Source organism: Larus michahellis, chromosome 7 (assembly GCF_964199755.1).
Source record: "Larus michahellis chromosome 7, bLarMic1.1, whole genome shotgun sequence".
Taxonomy (NCBI): domain Eukaryota; kingdom Metazoa; phylum Chordata; class Aves; order Charadriiformes; family Laridae; genus Larus; species Larus michahellis.
In genome coordinates, this window is record NC_133902.1 from 40,082,087 (window position 1) to 40,094,319 (window position 12,233).

Genomic DNA, 12,233 nt, shown 5'->3' on the forward strand with positions numbered 1-12,233 from the left:
ACAAAAAGCCCAGTGTAAGAAACTCCAACTTCCCCTGTCTATTCCACCCTCTGACCTAAAAGACAGACCTTAGAGAGAGAGTGTTCTTCTAACACTTCTGTTTAGACTGTGAGCAAGGGTGAAAAAATGCTGTCAAGTCTTCTTTTGCTTTACTGGGACTATTCTCTAGAAACAGGACTGAAAACACTGGATCATATCACATCGTCTGCTGGATGGATAGTCCAGCAGGTGTCAAATCTGAACTGGAGCTGAGCTGCTGACTGGTTGGTAAATAGCTTTTTATAGGCGTATCAAACCTCTGCCCCCCTATATCTGTCGTGATTTAGTAATTTGTTATTAATTATCAGTTTTCAGTGTTTAGAAATACTTCGATGGCATTTGGAGATAGCAATCAGCTGGTTTTTATAATAACAGGTACAAGTAACAGGTATGAGAACTCAAACCGGATGAGAAAAATTTACTCAGCTATATAAATTTCTCGTAACAACTCAACTCATTAATTACATTTTGTTTTAGGTATTCACTGGGATATTCACAGCAGAAATGGTACTAAAGATAATTGCCATGGACCCTTATTATTATTTCCAAGAAGGCTGGAATATTTTTGATGGCATTATTGTTAGCCTTAGTTTAATGGAGCTTGGTCTTGCAAATGTTGAAGGATTATCTGTTCTTCGGTCATTCAGATTGGTAAATACCTTGCTAATGAAATATTTGCGTGCAATTGTTTCACTGCATGTCTGTAATAATTACCAGTATTGTAAAGATATATTATATACTTAAATTGACTCACACTGTTTTTCATATATGTCTAACTCGCAAGCCATATTTGATAAGTACAAGTTTAAGGTGTTTGTCAATTGATATCCTTTGATATCTTTTGGTATCAAATTATCCTATTCATATGCTATCCTACTGATATCCTTTGCCAGCATAAGACTAACTGCTACCTTTTGAGATTTTGTAAATCTTCATTGTGCTGATTTCATTAAGATTCATCAAAGCTGAATATCTGTAAAAACATACATATTGCCACCAGCATAAAGAATCGTAACATTTTACTCTTTATATTGTGAACATTACTTTGTGTTACTCATAAACCCCCAAAGTAGATCCTCTCTTCACAACATTTATTTTAATGGCACCAAAAATAAACATTTAGTAACTCCATTACATATAACAAAGAGTCATAACAGTCTGACTTTAGGATAACACTTAAATTGAAATATTACTGAGCTTATATTAGAAATGACTTTTTTATAGCAAATAGTATTGTACACAAACTAATTTACAGGTATGTTTACTGGAGGCACAATTCATGATTTAAAAGTAATAGTTATCACATTACTTGAAAACCTAGGTTACTTCCTGATATATAGAGGAGGAAGTCATGACTTAGTTTATTAGCACCAGTTGCAATGGTACCCAACTTCACATGCCATAATTTGATTACTGAATATTATTTTTAAGTTAGTGTTTATGATTTGAATGACATCACAATATCAGCATCAAATTGTTGCTTCACAAATTGTCCTCTAACTAAGCCTGGAAGACCTAATGTGGTGCTGAGGGAAACGTGTAACCAAGCCAGCAAAGAGGGTGTAGCAAAGATGGTGAAAATAGTAAAAAGTTCTCAAATGTCTTTAAGAATTGTTTGGTAATCATCTGTAAGTGGATGTTCGAAAATATTAAAATCAAACGTGGTGCAAACAGAAATTATGGGTTTTTTTCTATGTGTTATCACTAAGATGAAATGCTGAACACTGCAGTTTAGGCACCCACCAAACTCCATGCTCCCTGCTTTCCATTAAAATAATAATGTGTTCCTACTGAAGAACAAATTAATCTACAGAAACTGATATGCTCTGATAAACAACTTGGACCTAGCTTCTATTTCATAACTAAAACTAATGATTCCTCTGCCTTTTTGTTTTTCAGCTTCGAGTTTTTAAATTAGCAAAATCTTGGCCAACTCTAAATATGCTGATTAAGATTATTGGCAACTCAGTGGGGGCTTTGGGGAACCTGACCCTGGTGCTGGCCATCATTGTCTTCATTTTCGCTGTGGTTGGGATGCAGCTGTTTGGGAAAAGCTACAAGGAATGTGTCTGCAAGATCTCCAGTGATTGTGTGCTTCCACGCTGGCACATGCATGACTTTTTCCACTCTTTCTTGATTGTATTTCGAGTGCTGTGTGGAGAATGGATAGAAACGATGTGGGACTGCATGGAGGTTGCAGGCCAAACCATGTGCCTTATTGTTTTCATGCTGGTCATGGTGATTGGAAACCTAGTGGTACGTGATGATGAAAAATTTTTGAACATTAACTCTGATGCAAAATGTACATAACTTACAGCTAGGCAATGAGAATGTTTGTCATACTTCTGTTTAGAATTAAACAATAAATCTGAATGTGCTAGATTCTGGGTAAAAATATATGATGCTTCCCTTCTCCCCCTTTTCACTCATTTCCATACACTGAAGTACTCTCACTATGGGTCCAGGAATTAGGGAATACATCAAAATGTCAAATCAAACACCCTATCGTGGGAGTGCTGCAGCTAATTGAGAGGTGCTGTTTAAATCCAAATGTCTTCCTAACTGCTCTTGAAATAATAAAGCTTATGCTGCACCAGCTCCTGGGCAGCTTCTTCTTTGGAGGAAAAAAATCTAAGACTTTCTTACACCCATTACAGCTAATTCCAACACTAATACTTCTGACTTAATGAAAATAAAGTATATTGTAGATTTTCTTATATAGAATCACTTGAATTTAAGTACTGAACTTTTTGGCGTGTTTAGGTGTAAAAAACAAAAACGAAATACAGAGTGATTGGACATTCTAAAAATACGATTGAAAGTTTCTAACTCAAAACTATAGAAGAAACCTTTATAGAGAATTTTTCATTTCAGATGACAAGTTAAAATACCAAAGGTTCAATATGTACATATTTCATTGGTGAGAAACTCTTAGAAATCAGGATTATAATTGGAATGCATCATTTACACTTTTACTTTAAGTTTCTTTTACTGTTGACCTTTGCAGTTCATTATGATTGATATGCATAAAAACCGTATTTTGTTACTTGACAAAATTCTCTTCCTTTAGTGATATATTTTAATGTGATTTAAATTTTTATAAAATAGAATTCAAATTGTTCGTGTCCTAGTTGTTCACATGACCTTGCAATCTTGGCATTATATCAGCAGAAAAGTGCAGAGCTCCAGAAAGTTATTTATGATCAGTAACCTACTCGACTATTTTTTTTAGTATTAGCTTCAACATAGAAATACTGTTTCAGATTCATATTGTCTTCTTTCTTCCAAGTGTCTTTTTACCTTCAGGGTTCTTTTCTGGAATTGTGAAAGTCTGCAGAATTAAATCTCATAGAGAGTACAAATGAGAGACCTAACACAGTTAACTATGGGGAAGTTTGTTTATGCCATTTTGCCGTATCATGACAACTTTTGATGCCTGGTGGTATATCAGACCGAAAGTATGAAATGATTTAATTGCTTGTAAGCTTTAGTGATATAGCCACAGTTTATAGGAGATTATATTAAAACGAGAGTAATGATGTTTGAATTCTGAGGCAATAAACCACAGCCCTCAGGCAACACTGGTGTGAAGATTGTTGCCTGCTGATGAAAGAAATCCATTTCATTTTTAAATTAAGAGCAAACAAAATTTTCACTTTTTGCCAAGTGAAAAAGGAAAAAAAAATCCAATTACAAACAACATAGGATTATTATAAATAATAGGGATTAAAGTGTAAAATTAATTTTTAAATACTCCTTTTATCCTTTTATGACAAGCTTTATGTAATTTAAGGGACAAGCCCAGAATTAACAAAAAATCGCAGTCTCATGGTATAATCTTCCAAACAGTAGTTTGAAAGTGTAAGTAGGTTATTATAGCATTAACTGATACAAGTTTCTAAAATACCTGCATCATAGAAACCCATCTAATTTTACGAACCATGTTTAATTCTACTTAAATTCCAGTGATTTTAAGTGATTTAGACAGAGGCCTTTCAAACCTCTGATGAATGTGTATAGCTAGAATTTTTGTAACTTTTTTTTATTTTATAGTCTAAGCAACCATGCTGCTTCAAACAAAGACCAAAAAAGTTTAAAATAATTATGTATTAGCTTGTCTGCTTTCATCTTCTGAGTGAATACTGATCAAAACAAATAAGGAGATATTTTGTAATTTAAGGTGCTAAGTGGTTGTCTAAAATCAGTGAATGTTGTTTTTCAAAACATTGTGTGCTATTTGACAGTATCCTGTAAAAATACTCACTTCTTATATGTATGTATTTACTGTACAGCTGTATTCTCTCATCTTTTAGGTATTGAACCTGTTTCTGGCCTTGCTGTTGAGCTCATTTAGTTCAGACAACCTTGCTGCTACTGATGATGATAATGAAATGAACAATCTCCAGATTGCTGTGGCAAGGATTCAGAAAGGCATAGATTATGTTAAAAAAAAGATACGGGAGTTCATCCAAAAAGCCTTCGTTAGAAAGCAGAAAGCTTTAGAAGAAATCAAAGCACTTGAAGAGCTAAACAACAAGAAAGACAGCTGCATTTCCAATCATACTGCTGTTGAAATAAGCAAAGATCTGAATTATCTTAAAGACGGGAATGGAACCACCAGTGGTGTAGGCACAGGCAGCAGTGTGGAAAAATATGTAATCGATGAAAACGATTACATGTCATTCATAAACAACCCAGGCCTCACTGTGACAGTGCCAATTGCAGTTGGAGAATCAGATTTTGAAAATTTAAATACAGAAGAATTTAGCAGCGAATCTGATATGGAAGAAAGCAAACAGGTATGATTTTTTGTATCTTAATGATTAAATTGTAGCCATGCATTTACATAGTTCTTAATTACATATTTAGAATTGTTTAAAAAACTGTCTTATCCCATGTAAATATATTTTATATTTTATTATTTTATGTAATTATAATTCAAGAAAAAAGTACCATAGGTGATGGCATACTAGGGAGTCCTTAGAGTTTACATCTTTAATACTCTGTTTATTAGCATTTGGACGATGTATAATTTTAAATATATCTTTCACAATTTTATGAGGTTTTAGGACTAGCACACATTTCATAAAGCATTCTTTCTGTAGCACCTGTAATGTGATCAAGAATTTATGGAATAAGAGTATTGCAGAAGGATAAGGAACAATCAAGAGTATGCAGCTTTGCATATGCAATCAAGTATAAGTGGAGAAATATTTTTTTTTCTCTATCTAGGGTAGTTGTAAAAATGAACCCAGAGACATCATAAATCAGTGATGTATTCAGTTTTGTGAGTAATATTCATACAGATTTTGGGTTCAGAGACTGTGGCTGGCGGAACTGAAGTAATCCAGATACCAATCAACGTCATGGTAATGTGGTATCTCAAGTTATCCTTGAGAGCAGAATAATCTTGTAATATAGATGCATGTGGAAACAGTTTACTTGAAAGCCTTATGCTATTGTTATTGTGCAATGAGACAGCAGTTGGTGTAAAAATCAGAAGCCACGTGCCTCAAAATATAAGTGGCTCAAGTACCAGAAGTGATCATGAAGAGGTGATAATGGTATTCAAGGTAAACTTTTTATGTTGGGGTAATGATCAATGACAAGCTAATAAATGCATTAGCAGAATATAATTCTATGCAATGCCACTAGAAATGTAGGAACTGTGAGGTTTAAGGGATCAGGAATCATGGGTAAATATGTTTTCAATTAGGTTATATGCTATGATGTTGTCTGATAACTCATTAATACAAAAAAGTTTGTTTACCATAAAGAAAGTTCATGACTGTATCATCGCTATACGGCTGCCATATTTGCAAATAATGCTGTATTCCTCAGCAATAACCAAACTATACCACATAACATTAATGGAAAGCCACGATCCAGTTAATCATAGTATGGGGTTTTTGCTAAAGAACATAAGGGAACATAAAGTGTGTGTGTTTATTTGCAACTGCAAAGAACAACTCTGCATAACAACTGTAAGATTAAGAGCAAGATATCCTATCAGTCATCTGAGTTGCTCAGTTATGTGACAAAGATTTTTTCAATGATCACCTATAAGATAGTATTGCAGTGCTTATCCATGCAATTTAAGAATACAAGAGATTCAGGAAGTGTAAAGCGATATGATTTATGAGATCAACTAGAATAAAAAAAAAAGCTTTCAAAGTGACTCTGGGTCTGAGAGCTAAGTATCTTTCACGTAAGCTGATCTAATAAAAATTAATTGTCTTTTCCAATGAACCTTTAGCGAAGTCATCTAAGTCTTTTCATATATTCTGATATTCTTAAAATGACATTTTACTATAAATTTTCTGCTTTCCTTGTGGTTAGTTTTGATAAATACAGTGATAAATGCCTTCCTAGTAACTTTTTTCATCTTATTAAGTTACGTGCCTAAAAATTTCCTGAATATGTTACTTTTAAAAAAGCTTGTAATATGCATTAGGAAGTTGGGAGGCTTATAAGCTGTGCAGATGTTAAATGTGTGGTTACGTGACACGTTAGCCTCAGCAGCAGAGCTGGCTTGGGAAGTTCCCATCCACACCTGGGCTCCTGATCCCCCGGCAGTCTTTACCCCTTTCTCTGCTGCAGTGCTTGTGGCTTTGTACTGTAAAGAGTGTCGCTGGAGCGATGTAAGTTAAATAACGTCACCCCATAGGTATTATTTGTTTATTTCTTCTTTAAGATAGATTGAATGGTTCAATTTATAGTGTACTGCCATATATGCTATCAGAACAGCTGACAATAAAACAAAATGCAATGCAAAGGCAGAAGCTCTTCTGCTTTCCAAGTGAATATATGATGTAAGTACAACCCAAGAAAATGGAGTAAGAGCCCTTGTTGTGCTGAGAAATTCTGAATGCTACCAACTTCAAGGTGACTTTCACAAGTCAATTGCTCTGTTCATTCCCATCTTTGCTTGGTTCGGGTATCATGCTTTATTCCTCTAAGAAGTTGTTTCAGGACCATAATAAATCAAAAGGGATCTTGCCGTTTTTTATGGACTTTAGATGTATCCGTATGTCTTCAGGAAGAGAAATCAAATCCAAAAGTCTGTACAAGCAATTTGAAAGTGAAAATTTCACATGACTGTGGGAAATCCGCCAGTAAATGATGGTTGGGGTATATATTAAGAACTTGTGGAGAAATTTACAATGGGGATAGGATAAGTTTAGGACTTCTGCAGAGCCTCAAGATTTCCATAGAATGTAATAATCACTACCATTGCAAAGCTGGAGCAATAGTGCTTCCCTCAAGTTCTGCTCACACACAACTGTTTAGCATTCAACTGTTTGACATGTATTTGTACAGTGCGAGTCTGCATATTGTGAACGGTATCTAGTAAGATAGGAATTTCTTACCAGTGCCCTGAAAATTGTGAATTCTATATTAACTGCAGTTTCTGTTCTGAATTCCTTACTCCATTCCTTCTGGATGATTTTTAGGGAAAGGATAAAGTCCCTTTTTTATTGTGTGTATAAAAATCGAGCTTCTTTGGTACTATATGAACAGATGTTCTGATGTGTGACAGGAATTTGTGAAGATTCCCAATCTATCAAGTCAACAGTACTGTTGAATCTTTTACTGCCTTCTGATTGTCTTTTGAGGAAGACAAAGAGTATATTGGCACAGTGTTACCTCTCTAGAACAGTACACCATAATTTGCTTTATTTTGCCTCTCAAGGGATACCACTGAGACAACATGCATCCTAGGAGAAGGCCTGGTCTGCAAAAGGAGGGGTACGAGATAGGGCAAAACTTTCCCTGCCTTAACTGTGGCAATACTTAGCACTTAAAATACCCTCAGGAGGTATCCCCTTTAATAACTTTTTATTTAACAACAGAGCTGTGGGAAGCTAGATCTGCACAGGAACTGTGAAATGAATCATTTTTTTTCTGGTGTTTTACTGACTGACACTGATATTAAGAGCAGAATAATTATTTAAAGTCTATCAGCAATAACAGGTCATGCTAGAAGTGGGGCAGGGTCTGTGTGCCCCTGAGGAACATGCCAAGAGAAGATCATTACTTAGTAATTGTAACTGCAGGTGAATGAGGAACAAATCGTAATTTTTCCTATTTTTATTATCAGATATACTATAGTACATAATTAGCTACCAAGTTTGTTTTGGAAGGCTGGTTCCTTCCTCCCCTCTCCCCTCCCCTTCATAAAAACACTTTCTAATTAATTTGCTAGTTAATAACTTCATAAATCTGTAAGAATCTATTCTGGAACCTGGTTGCAAGTCCCAGACCTTAACAGATCTTTCTAACACATATCACTAAAAATTTGGGGAAGTCTCTGTTTGAATGAAGCATAACGATAACATTTATTACATTTAAAAGTTACCTACTACTTTAGAGTAATAGTTGGCTGAAAGTACCTGAAAGAAGTGAACATTTCATTGATACTTTGAAGGAGGATTTTGTCAATATCTACTATCAGAAAATAGAGGTGCAATAACCACTGAAATAACCATCAGAAATAACAGATTTCTGCTCTGAAATAAAGATACTTGAGATAATTAACTTTAAAGATAATAAAGTAAAAGTAACTAAAGGGGATAATTTAGTGCTTTTTAAAGTTAGCATGGTGGATGCTGTTTCTGTTATAAAATATGCCTGCTAGTCAGTGAAATGAATGGACTGTGTTAATCTTACCAAATGTAAGACTCCTGACTATTGTATTTCGGTACCACTTAACAATTGTTCATTATATATGAATCACAACTTTATTAATAAAGTTTTGAATTTCAACATGGCAAAGTAATTTCAAAGATATTCACAGTTATGGAAAGCTTATTTCACAAGTAAAGGAATACGTATACCTACAGGCCTCTATCATTCAGAATTCCAAAAGCCTTTATATCTACAGTATATTTATAGTAAGTACAGGCTGCTCAATTAACTTCTGAAATCACAACAGATGGTTTTAATAAAACTAAAACTATTCTTCATCATCTAATCCACTGAATTTTCAAAACAAGGAATAAGTTCATTTTTTTGATCGGCTTCACTAGTGCCTTTGTGACTTGGTGAAATAAAAAGAAAGGAACACAGTTATTGCATTCCCAAATATTAAGCATTGCCATTGAGCTTCAGTAAACTTCTTAGCCAAAACATAACCAGTAGAGATTTGATCAATTTGTTGATGATTTTTTTATCACATTTCTTTTAAAATATCCAACAATCTAAATTCCCCTTTTCTAAAACTGACCAATTCTGGGACAGTATCTTCAAAAGTCACAGATTCTTTAAGTTATGGACTAGCTGTGGATAACTAACGAATGACACCGTATCTCTGGATACACTGATGGGCCACTGTCCAGACACCAATCCAATCCTGTTTTGGAACAATTAGAGAGAGTTTATAGAGTCAGAAGTATATAGCACACTAAATCTAAAACTAGAAACTTAAACAATATGATACTTCATCACATTTAATTTGAACAGAAACGAAGGAGGTTTGCTTTTATTGAGATCTATAAGTTCTACCACCATTATTAGAGGATGAAGGAGGAATGGGAAGACATACATCTTCAAAGTATTTTTGCTTACTGTATGTACATCTTTTGCAAACAAAAGAGATAATCACATAGTCAGTTAAATGAAGACTAGAACATTAAACCAAAACAAACCTTAAATTTTTCATTAATATGCATTAAGCACTATATAAATACTGTAATACTTTCCAAATCTGCTAACCATGTCTTTATTAATTTAATTCGTTGTATTTTTATTTATGAATCACAATTTCAGAGTGCGTATTATTAGGTCTAGCTTCTGCGTCTCTTATTTCTCTAAAATAAACTAACAAGTTCTGTAGAAAAGTTTGTTGAACATTTCAGGTGGTATGTATTTCCCTTTTTGCCAACTGATCATAAAATATTTAATAATTATGTTTTAATTGTGTTAAAGCCATGTTTGAATTAGAGATTCCAAAAAGAGGAAAACCCAAGATCCTGTGTCTTGAACTTCACTACCTACCATTCTTACTTCTCGCAGGGGTAAAACCAAGCTGGAGCAATCAAGAATGCAGCTCTGGTGCTTTTTAACCAGGTAGAGCAACGTGTCACCACTTTCACACAGGTTACCTAAGCAAGTTATACATATATATGTATATATATATATAATCACTTTTTAATGGATTTTGACTGGCCTGCATGCTATTCAGCTATGTACCTTCCCTATCCATTGCAAGACAGTAGAAACATGCACAGCTGCTCTCTGCTGAGTCATGGGACTCACATCACAGCATGGTCAGGTGGGACTGGCAACCCCGACATACATTTTTTAACTCTGCTAATGATTTTTCTGGATAATTTAATACAGTATTTAGCAATAACTGCATGCTCTACAGGTTTTGAAGTATGGATCATCAAAGTACTGGAATGTTATACGTTTAAGAGGACAACGAAAAAGGGAGCATGCATAGTTTTTAAAAAATAAAAACAACCCTTTTTGATTCAGCCCTTATAAATGTAAATATTTAATGAAATGTGTTAAGTGATTTATGTAATGATTACTTCACTTCCTTAATGAATAACATTTAAACTATCAGTAGCTACTCGCATAAAAATTACACTGTTATACTTTTAAATCTACAATGCACTGTAATGCAAATCTTCAAGATGCTACACACTACAATCTTTATTCATTTGGGCAGTGCATATCTTGAGTTTTATAAACTGTAAGCAGAGCAAATAGTTTCATAATTGCTAAAATTATACTTAGGAAATAACCCTCCTTAAAAAACCGTCAAAGCAAAGCATTTTACAAATACTCTTTTCTTAAACTTTAAACTCCTTCATAAATTGTGGTATCTTGGAATGTGTTTCACGGTAGCAGTCTGTGACTGAGCTGGGGGACTTGGTGTAAATTAGAAAGACTATGGAGTAGTTGGCATCATTTTTATAAAATTCCCTGCATATTTACCGTAGGGTTTTTTTCATTATAGGCAAGTATAATCTCCATTTATGCATAATTGGCAGAGCCTTCAGGAGTAGGGACAGCAAATACTGAACAGAAGCCAAAGTTACATGAAACTAAGGAGGTCAAATTATCCTAGTGAAACTTGGCGTCAAAAATTTGCTGTGATTGAGATTTCAGTCCTATAGCAGGATTCAAAGCTGTTGCCTTCAGGCAGAGTCTCGCTGGCTTCAAAAGGATAACCAAATGGTTGTTTTGTACCATTGATTATAGTATCGTATGATCTATTTATATTATATCATAGTATAAATTGCCCAGAGATTACAAAAAAAAAAAATCATATTGGTGTTTATTCTGAAAATTGTCAGATTGTACTGATGAAATTTTAAACCAAGATATGCTTCAAACATCAAATAAAAATCTAAGGAAAGAGATTTTTAAAGTGGTTTACTTAATATTATATAAAAGTCAAATATCATAAGGCCTGAGATTTAAAGTCAGTTTAGAATACCTTTGGAATCATTGATCCCCGTTATTATATATTCTGTCACTCGATTACAGTGCAGCTTTCAAGATTCAGAAGATAAAACCACGTGGCTGAAAAGGCAATTTGTAATGGCTGAATCCCTTTATTTTATTGTCACTTGAATCATGAAGCTGTTTGTAAAGCTTAAAATTTTAGTAGCCTGCTCTTGCTCTTATTGAAATCTAGAGTAAAATAAGAGCAAGACCGGGTCTTAAGTGAATGCATTTTCTTGTAAATGGGCACATTAACATGCTGTTGGTCAAAGCTTGTTTTAATGATCTAAGCTGTTGAAAAGAGATGCACTGCTCTGAAAGGACAGTATGGAGGCTGATGATATGTATATTAACCAAATATTTGGGTTGGTGATGAAGCATTTTTTTTACGTTATATTCTATACAATAATACTTGTAACACTATTTTCAGAAAAATATAAACTCATTGAGGTAGTCGTATTTTTTATTTTATTTGTGTGTGTGATTTCCACAGTATTGCTCAGGCTTCTGCTCTAGTCAAGCATGTTGTTTTGCTGATTCAGGCCTTGAGAATGCTGCATCATAAGCAACTGCTTTCAAATGTATCCTTGTAAAGGAAAATGTGTTATCACTGAAGATGCAAATAAGCATTTACAGGGCATGGCGTGTTCTAGAGGCTGATAATCACATTTATGAGGTGAAAAGAAGATTGTGTTAATCCATCATGTATCTTGAATTTCCTATTAGTTTTATTGCTA

The 12,233-nt window shown here is 34.2% G+C and overlaps 1 protein-coding gene across 2 annotated transcripts in view; it reads left to right on the plus strand.

Annotated features, from left to right (window-relative positions):
- LOC141746695 (sodium channel protein type 2 subunit alpha-like) overlaps positions 1 to 12,233 on the plus strand; it is a 79,565-nt gene that overhangs the window by 40,260 nt on the left and 27,072 nt on the right. For both annotated transcript variants that reach the window (XM_074595676.1, XM_074595677.1), the window contains 3 exons: positions 517 to 690; positions 1,939 to 2,295; positions 4,353 to 4,838. In XM_074595676.1, the coding sequence (XP_074451777.1) occupies positions 517 to 690; positions 1,939 to 2,295; positions 4,353 to 4,838 (1,017 nt within the window). The remainder of the gene's footprint in view (positions 1 to 516; positions 691 to 1,938; positions 2,296 to 4,352; positions 4,839 to 12,233) is intronic.